Consider the following 16,372-nt stretch of genomic DNA (forward strand, 5'->3'; position numbering starts at 1 on the left):
TTAACGGAAGAAACCTCCAGCAGAACCAGGCTCAGGGTGGACGGCCATCTGCCTCGACCGGTTGGGGTGAGTGGAAAGGGGAGAGAGAAAAGAACAGAGCAACAAAAAGCAACAACAAAACATCGGGCAGATTGGTAGGACCAGTAGCTTCACGCTGGAAGACACACAGCTTCAAAGCCGGGGGACACCTGCAGAAAGGGACAGAGAGAAGGGGACAGAGGAGGACAAAGACAACTACGGGAGAAAACACACAGAGTTAATGACATACAGTGGTGACAATTGCTGGATGAGAGGAGATGAGAGATGGTCAAGAGGAGGAAAGGAGCTCAGTGCATTGGGGGGTGGGTCCCCCAGCAGTCTAAGCCTATGGCAGCATAACTATAACTAACTATATGCTTTATTAAAGAGGAAGGTTTTAAGCCTAGACTTAAAAGTAGAGAGGGTGTCTGCTTCCCGAATCTGAACTGGGAGCTGGTTCCACAGGAGAGGAGCTTGATAGCTAAAGGCTCTGCCTCCCATTCTACCTTTGGAAATTCTGGGAACCACAAGTAGGCCTGCATTCTGAGAGCGAAGTCTCTTAAATTATATAGATAGATAATAGAAGAAAAACAAGAACAACCCCCGGTTTCTGTTCAGCACTGTAGCCAGGCTGACTAAGAGCCATAGTTCTGTTGAGCCTACTATTCCCTTAACTTTGAGCAGCAATGACTTCATGAGCTTCTTTATGAATAAAATTGTAGCTATTAGAGAACGAATTCACCAGATCCTCCCCCCAAAAATTACAGATAGATCTTCATGTTCAACAGTGCTAGAATCATCAATAAGGCCCCACTCCCTGTTAGACTGCTTTTTACCCATAGATCTCTCTGAGCTAACTTCAATTATTACCTCATCTAAACCAACAACCTGTCTGCTAGACCCTATTCCAACTAAGCTGCTCAAGGAAGCTTTACCCTTAATAGATACGTTCATATTAGATATCATCAATCTATCTTTAGAAACAGGCTATGTACCACAGGCCTATAAGGTAGCTGTAATTAAACCATTACTTAAAAAACCCTGTCTTGACCCAGGTGTTTTAGCCAATTACAGACCAATATCTAATCTCCCCTTTATTTCTAAAATAATTGAAAAAGTAGTCGCAAAACAATTATGTGATCACCTTCATAGGAATAATTTGTATGAAGAGTTTCAGTCAGGATTTAGAGTTCATCATAGTACAGAAACAGCACTGGTAAAAGTCACCAACGATCTTCTCATGGCCTCAGATACTGGACTCATCTCTATACTTGTTCTGTTAGATCTTAGTGCTGCATTTGATACCATTGATCATAACATTTTATTACAGAGACTGGAACATGAAAATGGAATTACAGGAACTGCACTAGGTTGGTTTAAATTTTATCTATCTGATAGATTTCAATTTGTTCATGTTAATGATGAATCCTCCATGCACACAAAGGTTAGCTATGGAGTTCCACAAGGCTCTGTGTCAGGACCAATACTTTTTACTTTATATATGTCTCCTTTAGGCAACATTATTAGAAAACACTCCATAAATTTCCACTGTTATGCTGATGATACCCAGCTATATTTATCTATGGAACCAGATGAAAATAATCAGTTAATAAAGCTTCAAGCCTACAAGACATAAAGGCCTGGATGTCCCACAATTTTTTACTTTTAAACTCAGACAAAACTGAAGTCATAGTATTTGGGCCCAAAAATCTCAGAGATATGATGTCCAACCATATTGTCACACTAGATGGCATAAGTCTGGCCTCCAGTACTACTGCAAGGAAACTTGGAGTTATGTTTGATCAGGATCTATCCTTTAACTCACATATAAAACAAATCTCTAGAACAGCCTTCTTCCACCTACGGAACATTGCCAAAATTAGGAGCATCCTGTCTCAAAGTGATGCCGAAAAACTGGTCCATGCATTTGTTACCTCTAGGTTGGACTACTGTAATTCCCTACTTTCAGGATGCCCCAGTAACTCCCTAAAGAGCCTGCAATTAATCCAAAATGCTGCAGCAAGAGTGCTGACTGGAACTAGCAAGAGAGATCATATTTCACCTTCACTAGCTTCTCTCCATTGGCTTTCCATTAAATGTAGAATAGAATTTAAAACCCTGCTTCTTACATATAAAGCTCTGAATGGTCGGGCTCCATCATATTTAGAAGACCTCATAGCACCATATCATCCCAGTAAACCACTTCGCTCTCAGAATGCAGGCCTACTTGTGATTCCCAGAATTTCTAAAGGTAGAATGGGGGGCAGAGCCCTTAGCTATCAAGTTCCTCTCCTGTGGAACCAGCTCCCAGTTCAGATTCGGGAAGCAGACACCCTCTCTACTTTTAAGTCTAGGCTTAAAACCTTCCTTTTTAATAAAGCATATAGTTAGTTATAGTTATGCTGCCATAGGCTTAGACTGCTGGGGGACCCACCCCCCAATGCACTGAGCTCCTTTCCTCCTCTTGACCATCTCTCCTCTCCTCTCACCCCGCAATTGTCACCACTGTATGTCATTAACTGTGTGTGTTCTCTCCCGTAGTTGTCTTTGTCCTCCTCTGTCCCCCTCTCTCTGTCCCTTTCTGCAGGTGTCCCCCGGCTTTGAAGCTGTGTGTCTTCCAGCGTGAAGCTACTGATCCTACCAATCTGCCCGATGTTTTGTTGTTGCTTTTGTTGCTCTGTTCTTTTCTCTCTCCCCTTTCCACTCACCCCAACCGGTCGAGGCAGATGGTCGTCCACCCTGAGCCTGGTTCTGTTGGAGGTTTCTTCTGTTAAAGGGAGTTTTTCCTGTCCACTGTTGCCTATGGCTTGCTCCAGGGGGAATTGTTGGGTTCTCTTTATATATCTTTATAATCTTGACTTTATTCTGTAAAGTGCCCTGAGATGACTTTGTTGTGAATTGGCGCTATATAAATAAAGTTGAATTGAATTGAATTAAATTCTGTTCTACATTTTGTGGGAAGCCAATGAAGAGAAGCTAGTGAAGGTGAAATATGATCTCTCTTGCTAATTCCAGTCAATGCTTGTTTGTTTTATATTTGTTTTATATGTGAGTTAAAGGACAAATCCTGGTCAAAAATAACTGCAAGGTCCCTTGCAGTAGTACTGGAGGCCAGACTTATGCCATCTAGAGTAACAATATGGTTGGACATCATATCTCCGAGATTTTTGGGCCCAAATACTGTGACTTCAGTTTTGTCTCAGTTTAGTAAAAAAATTGTGGGACATCCAGGCCTTTATGTCTTGTAGGCTTGAAGCTTGATTAGCTGATTTTTTTCATCTGGTTCCATAGATAGATATAGCTGATATCATCAGCATAGCAATGGAAATGTATGAAGTGTTTGCTATTAATGTTGTCTAAAGTCCTTGTTCCTAACACGAGCCTTGTGGAACTCCCTAGCTACAACAAACAAATTGAAGTCTATGAGATAAATAAGATTTAAACCAACCTAGTGCAGTTCCTTTAATCCCAATTTCATGTTCCAGTCTCTGTAATAAAATGTTTGTCATTATCTACATAACATTAAATGACAAAGTTTGCCCTAAGTGTCTCCAATTCAGCCAATTAATTCACCTTAAACATACATTATATTACATATAAACGCATAGATCTTTATCGGCGACCGTTGGCTTTATAGCTAAAAGCTCAGAGAAAGGGTCTGATGTGGAACCAGGTACTTTAAGAGCTACTGCCAACACAGTGCTGTAGAGTGATGGTAAAGGTGTGGCCTGTAGTGAAGACAGCAGCATCACAGTAACAACACATAATTCAAATGTTATCAGGCCTTTGAATAGTGACTCCTCACTTGATGGTCACCTACCAGCATTTTTATTATTCTCATGACCTAGAAAATAAGTTCTACTACCTATTTTAGCCCAAACCACAATCTCTTCCTAACCCTAAAATTTGCATTTTTGCGTTGCAGTTTGATGCTCAAACCAAAAGGTTAGAAAAATCGTTTTGTGCGAAGAATTCTTCTGATTTGACACATGCATGTGAATTTCTTGTTTTATGTCATCTGTTCAGCTGGACAGTATCGGAGTGGTCAAAGTGCTCAGTGTTGTGTGGCAGTGGTTGGAAACAGAGACAGGTCTCCTGTCAGCAGCTGGATGCCATAGGTACAGTGAGGACACTGACAGCAGCTTCCTGTGAGAGGATGAGCCAACCCACTGAAACAGAGCAGTGCACTGCTAATAACTGTCCCACCTGGATAACCAGTCCATGGGGAAAGGTGCATGCAAACACAGAATCAAACTTGTATGGGTGATCCAAACTGTATTGTTAGATGCCCTCTCTCTTTTCCATGTTGTCAGTGTTCTGGGAGGTGTTTAGGCCCCACCACCACTGTCCAGAAGAGATCTGTCACCTGCCAACATGCCAATGGCTCCTTGTATACAGACTGTGACCCCCAGGACAGGTGTGTATACACTCACAGTGCAATGAAAATACTACACCTGTATATAAGGTCTGTTTTCCCTCACATTTAACTCTGGTGTACCAAATGAAATGAATTCACATCATTCGCATAAATACTACAAAAGTAATAGCTTTGCAGCTTTGCATAAACAAGTTTAGATTTTTTCTAAAATCAATACTTAAAAGGCCTATATATACATAGAAAGAGGTTTTGTATGCTTTAATTGTTCCACTTACCCATAATGGATTTAACTGATTCCTTTCTATTCAAATGTATCAGTTGTTGTCAGTTTGAATTTAACTGTTTTGTTAAGCTGAATCCTCTGGGCCTTCTGTAATTGTGAAGAGACCCTCGTAATATGCATACATTTTATTCATAAAATGATAATTGTCAGGGAAGCTAATAGCAATCCAGCGTTGTCATACAGGATTTTTTTTTTACGTTTTCTAGATTAAAATCAACCAAAATACAAATCTGGTTTGGTTATCTAGAGTTGGTTATCCTGTTCCAGATAACACAGTAAAAAAGGACAAAGTGTAAAAAGGCAAAACAAAAACCTCATTGTATCTCTCTCTCAGACCTGTGTCAGTCCGCAACTGTTCCTCAGACCTTTGTGATGTCCAGTGGCGTCCTGGTGCATGGAGGGCATGCACAGTAGTCTGTGGGAGCGGCTTTCAGTCTCGGAGGGTGGACTGTGTTCACCGCAGGAGTGGCAGGATGCTGGCCGACCAGCACTGCGCTTGGCTCCAACGGCCCTCCACCTGGCAGCACTGCAACACCTCCACCTGTGGGAGTAAGACCGTGTGTGTGTGAGTTTGAGTGCGTGCATGCGTGTGTGTGTGTTTCTAAATCTGTCCTCTGCAACAGAACACCTTGGTTAAAGGGTCCTTTTTATTTATCTGTTTTATAATCAAGAAACGTATTGCTGTTAAAAACATTTAAAGTGGTTTAGTGGCTCTGTACTGTTTAAAAGCTGTAGTTCCCACCAGAGGAATTAAAAGCTGATTATTATACAAAATCTAATTTTTGATCATTTAATATGTTACAAAATACAAGAAATATTCACCCTCTGGCTTTAGAAAATTGTGCTTGAATAAACCAATAAGCAAACTGTCTCACTTTATGAGGAGGAGTCATTTACTTAGTCTTTAACATCACTGTTGTATCACCACTTATTTCTAATAATATGGTCGATTATTCTCCTCTTACAGAGTTTCAGTCTATTTAGTGATCAGGCTTCAATATACTAGTCTTATTGAGCAAAATCACTACAACTTGTGCTCTGATCAACTGTTTCATCAAGGGCTCTGATTTATTTCACTCTTTTCCATTTTTGACTGTGTAAAGCAGTACTTCTCTATTGGAGGTATTTATATCCAGAATTAGCGTGACAGTGACTTGCATAGGGTTGTGTTTACTTCTGGGTGTTCTGTATGAAATAAGTAGACTCCATTTCAATTTAGAAATGTTTGGGAATCTAAGGATGAAGTAATATCAGAGTAAATAGTGAAGTAAGTAAAATTGGATCAAAGTATCTTCTTTCTTCTTCTTTTCCTTTGGGCTGTTCCCTTTCAGGGTTCACCACAGCGAATCATGTGCCTCCATCTAACCCTGTCCTCTGCATCCTCTTCACTCACACCAACTAACTTCATGTCCTCTCTCACTAGATCCATAAATCTCCTCTTTGGTCTTCCTCTAGACCTCCTGCCTGGCAGCTCCAACCTCAGCATCCTTCTAATGATATATTCACAATTTCTCCTCTGAACATGTCCAAACCACCTCAATCTGTACCTGTTAATGCATTTCCATCCTTATCTTTAATCACACTAACCTGCTGCACATCCTCAAATCTCTATCTCTTTGTCTGGCCAACCTGTACAAATCCATCTCTCCCTCCTTAGTGTCCAACCCATCATACAAGTCCTCATATGCTCTTTGTTTGGCCTTTGCCACCTCTACCTTCACCTTACTCTGTATCTCCCTGTTCTCCTGTCTACTCTCTTCAGTCCTCTGCATAACTTCATCTAACTCACTCCACAATTTCTCCTTCTCTTCTAACTCACATCCTACCTGTGGGGCATGACCACTCACAACATTGAACATTTAAATGCTTTCATGCTTTTTTATCTATTGGCACTCAAAGCGCTTTATACTGCTTATTATTCACCCATTCACACTCACAATAACACACACTCATACTCATACTCATACACCAGTGGCAGCTGTAACTAAGTGGGGGTTCAGTGTGTTTCTTAAGGACACAGAGTAACTGGGGATTGAACCAACAACTGTGAGATTGGTGCATAATCGTTTTACCTTCCTGCGCCACAGTCGCCCCTTCAATTTCCAGTTTCAGACTCATCAACCTGTCTGATACTCTTTTAACCTCTAGAATGTTCCTCACAAACTCCTCTTTCAAAATAAGTCCTACTCCATTTCTCTTCCTATCTGACCCATGGTAGAACAACTTGAACCCTGCTCCTAAGCTTCTAGCCTTGCTACCTTTCCACCTGGTCTCCTGGACACACAGTATGTCCACCCTCCTTCTCTGCATCATGTCAATCAACTATTTAGCCTTCCCTGTCATAGTCCCAATGACAGGGAAGTCCCTACTGTCAGTCCTACATTCTTAGCTTTCTTCTTCTCTCTCTGCCTATAAACACACCTTCCTCCTCTGTTTCTTCGAATTCAACCAACAGTAGTCCCATTTCCACCGGTACCCTGTAGGTCAACAGCACCGTGGCGGTCGTTGTTAACCCAGGCCCTGACTGATCCGGTAGGGAAGTCATTGTCACGATTCGCATTTTTAATTTGGCATGTGTTTTACGTCGGATGCCCTTCCTGACACAACCCTCTGCATTTATCCAGATTGGGACTGACACAAGAAGAAACTGGCTTGTGCCCCTTTGTGGTTGCATTTATATGTAGTATTTATGTACTGCATGGGTAAACCAAGATAAATGTTCACATCCAGTTTAAAGAATAATCTTCTTAGCAGCCTATAAAGTACAGGAAACAAGTAAACCCTTGAACCGTAAAATATACCTTGGGAAAATTACCTGAAATCTTCCACTTACAAAAATAATATAAGTTGTTTTTTGTTTTTTTTTGTTTTTTTTAAGCAACTGAACATCTACAGAATCTCTATATCACCTTGTTTTGCTGTTGTTTAGTGATTAAACTATGTGTTTTGTTTCCATGCAGGTGAGTGTAAAGATAATACCCAGTACTGCAGTGTGGTAAAGAGACTGAAGCTGTGCTACATGGATACATACAAACAGAGATGCTGTGGCTCCTGTTCACAGGACACCGACTCCACCTAGTGACAGTCAGTGGTTCTAATCCCACTACACTTTGTAAAACAGATGGAGTACATGAGAACAACAGCTGAACAAAGACTAAAAAGGAAAATGTCTGTGAATAGATGCTTCAAGAACTGCACATATGTTAACTGGACAAGCCTTAGTCCAATTCTTTTTCTTCCTAAAAGGAAACTGAATGGAGCCAAAAGCTAGACCCAACTTTATTCGGACCCAACCTTCTAATATGAAGAGTGTTCACCGTGTGGGTCAAAGTGAGTTTCTGGACTCTCCGGCAAAACCAGAACATTTCATTATCAGTGACATGAGAAAAGGGTGGCTGAGCCATAAGAGAATATAACAATATTGGGGTTTTTAAGAACATGTACCACTGATCCTGGACTTAGGCTGAAATATTGGTTTGTCAACAATGTCTATAAATCATCAGCCAGTTCTGTCATTCACTGCTGATATGCAAAGTTTATATCAGCAGCTTCATAAGATCAGCCTGGAAAACTTTTCTTTCCTTAAACTGCTCTTTATTTATATGTCCAAGATTTTTTTAATGGTTAGGAAATTATCAATAGTAAATTCTGGATTATTACAAGTTGGATCATGTTTTCATTTTAATTTCTTCCTTTCATTCCTAGACACTAACTGAAAATCAGCAAAGTAACATTACTATAACAATGTCTGAGAAAAGGCATGAAAAGTCAATCAGAGATGTTGCACTAAAAATATGAGATGATTGCCAAACCTACAAAACTATGACCCAAACTGCAGTAAACCAAAAGTATCCTTTAACCTACAGTATCCCTGGCTTTCCATACAATTAAACAGGTATGAATAAACACCCTGCTTTGAAGCGCTGCTACTGAAACTCTAAGAGACTTTCTTTAGTGTGGGTTCCAGCTTGGTAGACACACTGAATCCTTGTTCTTCTTTTGCATGAAAATGTCTTGTGTAAATAACAATATTGAATATGACCACAGTACAAGTAAGTTTTGATGAAACAAATCAAAGGATGTTTTCAAATCTATCTTGTTGAGTATGGTACAGTCGAACTTGATTGTTGTCTTCCTTGGTGCAGTTTTGCTCGTACACAGCAATCGCATTAAGGTGCACACTACATTAACAAAGATAAGGACCTTGTACCTGACAGGGTCTTGGCCCAGTCCCAAACCTCAATCTGGCCCAAGTCAGTAGAGTTTGCTAGTTTGCTAGTTTAGCAAATATCAAGTAGTAGAGGAAAAGTAGTTGAAGAAGTCCTTGCTTGGATGTTGGCTAAACAGATATTAAGATCTTATCTTCTTCTATAATGATGATTTTTCTTTGTGTGGAAGGAAACTGAACCAAAGGGAAACAGACCAAGTTTACAAACTGGTCTGCTGAAAATGGACTGTAGGTTTGAAAATGCCCTTTTAAAAATATAGTGTTGGCCTAAATCCTGATACCTGATGGAACGTTTATGTTGAATAATTTCTCAAAACCCAGCATTTTGTGCAGTGGCAACATTTGTGCTACACTTTATCTATTTGGCAGTGTGCAAGATAATCATGCTATGAAAAAGATAGTAGTTAAAGGTTAAGAATTGGTTAAAATAACAGGTAGAAGAACAAATAGAGCCCTCCAGAGTCTGGAATCACACTGAGCATGTTTTATTAACATCACTATAACCTCATTTCTAAAATATTTAGAGACAAGCTGAGAAAACCAGCTGAAAAATACAGACTACATATTGGCATGTTTAAAGTGGTCATTTATTAATATTTCCAGTTATTACCAGACTGACACAAGAAAAAAATCACCAAATGAGATTGCGTGTGTGTGTGTGTGTGTGTGTGTGTGTGTGTGTATATGTATATGTATATATATATGTATACATACATACATATATATACATATATGTATGTATGTATGTATGTATACATATACATACATATATATACATACATATATATAGATATATATATATATGTGTGTGTGTGTGTGTGTGTGTGTGTGTGTGTATATATATGTATATATGTATACATACATACATACATACATACATACATATATATATATATATATATATATATATATATATATATATATATATATATATATATATATATATACATGTATGTATGTATACATAAAAGAAAGTTCATTAAACTCATATTTCTTACATTTTACTGCTGTTATCTGTAAATAAACAGTGAAGCTATTTTTTTACAATGTTGAGCTGTTCTATTATGATAAAATTATTACTCGTTACCACTATACAACTGTGTTTATTGAAACAAAACACTACCATCCATGTGGAGTAAAGATGATTTAAAAGACCAAAACGTATTCAGAGAATGATTAAGGAAAGAACATGATCCCCACTAAACTCTATTAGATAAACAGATTGGGAATGAAAACCTAAAGCTCAGCCTGGTAGATCACTTACAACACACAAAAGCCCAAACAACATTTGTAGCCCATTCTTCCAAGATTATCCCCAAACCACAAAGTGGCAGGGAGGAAGAGAGCAGAGATGGCAGGAGCAGTATCTAGCAGACAGTGGGCTATAACAGGTAAAAGTCGTTGAGGTGAGTCATCTCAGTGGGGATAGGTGGGGTTCGATCAGACAACTGGTGGAGGGGCAGATCCAGGGTCTAATATCCAAATATCCAAAATTGATTGTTGTGGAGGACAAATAATTTTGAATTAACTGGATGCTAATTAGATAAAATAAAGTGTTAGAGGGTGGGTTTATCCTTGAAGACAAACATTGGTAAAGAAAAGGGTAACCTATTTTTTTGTGATGGGCAGTAGGGTCACAAACCCATCTATCCCCCTACCCAACCTCGACAGCCTTAATTGCCCATAATGTAGAACAGAATGCTTCTTGCATTGACACTAAGTGCTGGCACAAACAGTGGCTTTGGACTCATCCAGTACATGGTCATTCCTGGACATACTGGGCTGGTGAAATACATCACGTCAAATCAATGTGTGCACACAAAAAAATTATTTGGATCAACATCTTTAACAACTATAAATGTTGTGAAGGTTTTTGACTGATGGGAAAGAGCCAGTGGTGTTAGTGAAGCATCGTCTGAGACCAGGAATTCATATCCACGCATGAATTCACATATTCATTAAAATGTTCATCAGCATCTCTTTGTGGTTCTCAGCTCTGACAGATGATTATGTAAATAATTTCAACACATTAAGGTGAAGGTGATGCTGGAGGGAGATGCACCAGCAAAACAATGATCTTGTGTAAAGGGTCTATTCATGTAAACCTGTTGGCTTTCATACTGATGTGCTGCGTTGTTAAATGCCTTGTATATACTGTGTTCTAAGTGCAATATCACATACTAAGTGTATGTAGATTGAGTGAGACTTTTATTTTCTTATTTCTTCATGGTTATGGTGTGTTTATAACTCCTGTTACAATTTTTGGAACAATACCACTCACCTGGTTTTATTTGCATGTGCTACAGTGTTTTATATCTCCATTGTGAAATGTCACACTGTAACATTAGTGATTCTCCCTGGCTACTATTTTTCATGTAGTGACATTACAAACTTGAGGACTTGCAGGTTGACTGAGGAAACAAATCATTTAAGTGCTTTAGAAAATGGAAAGGAATAAACACTGATCACTTGATAAAATGTATTTTTTTTTATTAACTTAACTATCCAATTCTAAAGCTGAATGATAAGGTGTATCCCAGTAAAAGTCAGAGGTCAAGATTAAAAATGGTCTAAAAGACTAAATGTAAATGTAATGTTTTACCTATGTTCCTTTAAAGAGGTACATTCAGACATTTTAGGTATACAAAAGCATAGAGACTGGGACATTTGGTAAACTATAATAAATAAAGCACTTTTAGTAGATTCTCTTGTATTGATGTAGACCACTCCTGACTACATCATTTACCATTTGCCATTTCCAATGGTAAATGTTCTGCACTTATAAAGCGCTTTTCTACCTATTGGCACTTAAAGTACTTTACACTGCTTCTTATTCACCCATTCACACACACACTGATGGGGGAGCTGCTATGCAGCTGGCCAACACTCACCGGGGGCAACTAAGATGGGGTTCAGTGTCTTGCTCAACGACACTTCAACATGTGATTGGAGGAGGTGGGGATTGAACCAACAACTGTGAGATTGGTAGACAACCGCTCTACCGCGCCACAGTCGCAAGCATCCATCTGGATGTTCTGCAGAATCTTCATTCATGAGAGTCAGCCTGTTGCTGAAAATATCCTCTCACATTAGAGGTTAGAAAGATCAGAACAATAAAAGAATAAAATATCCAGCATTATTGTTCACATACTCTGATGCATAGGCGACTGTGGCGCAGGAAGGTAGAGCGGTTGTCCACCAATCTCACAGTTGTTGGTTCATTCGAAGTGTCCTTGAGCAAGACACTGAACCCCAACTTAGTTGCTCCCAGTGAGTGTTGGCCAGCTGCATAGCAACTCCCCCCATGATGTATGAGTGTGAGTGATTGTGAGTGTGAATGGGTGAATAAGAAGCAGTGTAAAGTGCTTTGAGTGCCAATAGGTAGAAAAGTGCTATATAAGTGCAGAACATTTACCATAGTTTATGTTTACTGTTGAAAGGATTGAAAAGTACATCCATTGGTAGTGTTAGAGCCATTGAAAAGAGTAAGGTTTATATTATTGATATGTTCTATTTATACTCAATCCATCTTGAAAGATGGATTCAACCAAAAAGAGTGAAGTTTATATGTTTGTGTGTGTCCTCTCAGTGCTAACAGATTGAAGTACTTCGCCACTTTCTGTAAGTCCATAAATTATCTATATAAATGTCAACATTCTGTGACACACTTTAAATAATGAAATACAAAGTGAAGTCTGAAAAACTGCATTTTGCAACTTAACACTCACTTTTAATCAGCATGTAGAAAAATGTATAAAAGCAGATCTTGCCAAAAATATATCTGAATATACTCTACAGTGACATTTAGGTGTGAGTGTAAAGGTGGGTGGACCCGGCCTCTGGCCCAATGACAATTGCAATAGGCTCAAGCTCCCCACAACCCTGATTAGTGTTAACTTTTACAGGTAATGATCATGTTATACTGATAAATACTTTTATTAGTATGAATTAATTATCATTAAGATGAGAGAATCTTGTGGGTCAAAAATAATTACGGTAAAATCCTAAAGCTGAGTGCTCAGCAGGTGTCTGCACCCAGATTCACATTTATATTGAAGTAAATCTGTGACCAGACGTAGTGTGAGATAAAATACCTGTGTGTACTGAAGGAGCTGCAGTAGCTATCAATTTCCCGGGAAGATAACCATCATCATCTTTTCTTAAATGAGCAGCGAACAGGACCATGTGTCTGTGTCCACTGAATGGCCGTTATCCACATTTATGCAGGAATAAAATAAACATCTGACCCAAACTGCTGATGCAAGATGCACGATCTGGCCTGTTCCCACAGCATAAGTTTACTTTAGTTAAACACAGCAACCAGCAACTGTGGGATTGGTCTGCGCCACAGTCGGTGGCACAGGAAGAAATTGTGCATTAAGAAACTTTAACACCACTCTGATCAAGGTCCTTATTATCAGCTTAGTCATTTTGGCCTGACCTCTTGGAAGACTCCTGGTGGTTCCAGAGACTTCTTCCACTGTGAACCCCGGAATATTCAGTGATCATTTTGCCTAAACTGCTCAACTAAGGAGAAACCAAACAGCAGAGTTTCTCTGACAACAAAGAGTGTGCTTACTTAAGGTGGGCTTTCTCAGGAAAGCTGATTTCCTGTCATGTAAATGGTACATTTCCGAGGAAAATTTCCGTCAGAGAACACTGATTTCTTTGCCATGTATATGCATAACCAGCTTTCTAATCAGCTTTCTCCAACTGTGCTTGTGAGTAACAAAAGGCTGAAGAGAGGAAGACAAAGCTCATTGACCTTGACATTGAGGTCATTGACAAGCGATGCATTTTTAAAAAGAAAGTCTGCATAAAGTCTGACAGAAAACACAAAGTGTCTCATAGAAATCTAAATAAGTCACTTTTCCCTGCAGAGTTTCTGTTGTGGATCAGCTGATCGCATTGTCCCTTTCTTCCGCCCCTTGTGCTGTCAGTTTATTTGTATTATAACAATCAGACACATAGGAATGTTGTTGGTAGTGATAAGTCTTTTTCTTTCTTGTCCTTCTTGCTGTTCCTTTTCAGGGGTCACAATGTCATGTGCAAACATCGTAGCCCGTGGAGATTCCTGTTTAACCTCATCAGTCAGTCTGTCCATCACCAGAGCAAACAAGAAGGGGCACTCTCCACACCAATCATCTCTTCTACTCTCGGTTCTCTTTCATTTTCCTCATTCATCAACTTTTCAAAGTTCTCCTTCCATCTTCCCATCACACTCCTGGCACCTGTCAAAACATTTCCATCCCTATCTTTGGTACATGTCAGTGAGATAGGGGGCAGTGTACTTTTGCCTGTGTCTTTTGTTTGCTCTCTCTCCCCAGGGATTCCACCATATTGGCTCGTTTGTATGTGTAGAAGCCAATCATCATCCAGAGCAGTCATTAAAGGTTGAGAAATTGTGTGGGAGGAGCTTTCGCTCTCTTTATTTTGGCTGGCTTGTGAGGAGGACAGGCCTGGCCTGAAGACTTTCTTTTGTTTGCTACCATCTTGGCCATGTGCTTTTGTCTGGGCACTGGTTTTGACTTTCTTGTGAGAAATTGTTCAGTGGTAAGAGGCTAGACCCAGGTAAGTTGGGGTTACCCTATACAGACTTATCTCATGTTATACACACTAGGGAATACAGCTGCTGCCCTGTTGTAATGTTTTGAATCTGCCCTTATTAGAGTAGTGACACAGGCCCTTTTAGTTCTTTTTGGTTTTCTATCCAGTTGGGTGCAGGGTGTTTTGTTTGGTCATTTTCTTTTATTTGGCACAGCCGTCCAGTCCAGCCTTCACCTTCTACTGTGGTTGTTCATATATTTCCTGGGGGAACAATAAACAATGGTATCCAGTGACAGCTTTTGACTCCTTGATTCCTTGGTTGTCTAGTGTATTGCCTCTCCCCTCCCTCTAGGCAAAGGCTGACTTTAATCACACTAACCTGCTGCACATCCTTCCCATCTCTATCTCTTTGTCTGGCCAACCTGTAAAAATCCACCTCTCCCTCCTTAGTGTCCAACCTAACATACAAGTCCTCATATGCTCTTTGTTTGGCCTTTGCCACCTCTACTTTCACCTTACGCTGCATCTCCCTGTACTCCTGTCTAGTCTCTTCTGTCCTCTCAGTGTCCCACTTCTTAGCTAACCTCTTTCTCTGTACACACTCCTGAACTTCCTCGTTCCACCACCAAGTCTCCTTGTCCACTTTCCTCTTTCCTGATGACAAGCAGAGTACCCTTACTACTTGTCTCCTTGATCACATTATCTGTAGTTGTCCAATCATCTGAAAGCACTTCCTGACCACCCAGAGCCGGTCTCAGCACCTCCCTGAAAACTACACAGCATCTGAAAACTACACAAAATAACTTGCATCTTTATAAAATGAAACACATGTACATAAGTATTCACAGCCACAACACTCCAAATTGAGCTCTGGTGGATCCTGTTTCCACTGATCATACTTGAGACGTTTCTACAACTTGATTGGAGTCCACCTATGGGAAATTCAGTTACTTGGAGATGATTTGGAAAGGCATACACCTGTCTATATAAGGTCTCACAGTTAACAGTGCATGTCAGAGCCCAAACCAACCCATGAGGTCCAAGGAATTGTCTGTAGACAGGATTGTATTGAGGCATAGATCTGGGGAAGGGTACAGAAACATTTTTGCAGCATTGAAGGTCCCAGTGAGCACAGTGACCTCCATCATCTGTAAATGGAAGAAGTTTGAAACCACCAGGACTCTTTCTAGAGCGGGCCAGCTTGCCAAACTGAGCGATCGAGAGAGATGTTAAGGAGGTAACCAAGAACCTGCCTGCCTAAGGGACTCTCAGACTATGAGAAACAAAATTCTCTGTTCTGTTGAAACAAACATTGAACTCTTTGGCCTGAATGCCAAATGTCATGTCTAGAGGAAACCAGGTAGGTTTATCAGTTTATCCAAACTCAGTCTATAAATTTAACCACACTCTGTGACTTTTGCACATGCATAGTTCACTGGGCACAATAACCAAAAGTGTGAAATCAGAGCATATGGTGTGTTTTTGAATAAAGAAATATGTCAGCCAGTAGAGTGTTCGCTTTAGCATCTGTATGGTGATTTTAGACGATATGATTAATTTTGAAAATGACCAAAGTTTCGAACATCCAATATCAAAATCCCATTTCCCAGATATACAGGGAAACACAGGTGACTTATTAGACAGGAGACGATTGAAAAGGCCAAATCCAAAAGCTCCAGGAAGAACATTCAGAATCAGGGCATGTAACTAATTTACTCATCATTTGTTGTTACCAGTTGAGAAAAGCAGTGTAGAGCAGGTTTGTAGCAGTGTGCTACCCTTGAGAGTACACAGCTTTGTGCAGGAGCAGAACAAATCTGAGTATTAGCGTGGACATTTTGAGTAAAAGAAGGGTTGAGGGGAAAACCATTCCAAAATTTGAACTTGGAATCATAAAATGATGCACTCAAATTAAAAA

The 16,372-nt window shown here is 39.8% G+C and overlaps 1 protein-coding gene across 1 annotated transcript; it reads left to right on the forward strand.

Annotated features, from left to right (window-relative positions):
- Nucleotides 1-4,003: 4,003 nt before the first annotated feature.
- Nucleotides 4,004-9,589, forward strand: LOC137117858 (ADAMTS-like protein 1). The gene is made up of 4 exons (XM_067495700.1): nt 4,004-4,249; nt 4,332-4,435; nt 5,014-5,228; nt 7,640-9,589. Exons 1-4 carry the CDS (start codon nt 4,175-4,177, stop codon nt 7,756-7,758), a joined length of 513 nt encoding a protein of 170 aa, XP_067351801.1. The 5' UTR covers nt 4,004-4,174; the 3' UTR covers nt 7,759-9,589.
- Nucleotides 9,590-16,372: the final 6,783 nt, after the last annotated feature.

This window comes from Channa argus, chromosome 2, assembly GCF_033026475.1.
Source record: "Channa argus isolate prfri chromosome 2, Channa argus male v1.0, whole genome shotgun sequence".
NCBI classification, from domain to species: domain Eukaryota; kingdom Metazoa; phylum Chordata; class Actinopteri; order Anabantiformes; family Channidae; genus Channa; species Channa argus.

Bases quoted from the DNA above. Each gene is read 5' to 3' on its own strand.
- LOC137117858 (XM_067495700.1), top strand. From the start codon at position 4,175: ATGAGCCAACCCACTGAAACAGAGCAGTGCACTGCTAATAACTGTCCC. The intron at 4,250-4,331 runs GTGCATGCAAAC...CCATGTTGTCAG, and splicing joins TAACCAGTCCATGGGGAAAG to TGTTCTGGGAGGTGTTTAGG. The intron at 5,229-7,639 runs GTAAGACCGTGT...GTTTCCATGCAG, and splicing joins CAACACCTCCACCTGTGGGA to GTGAGTGTAAAGATAATACC.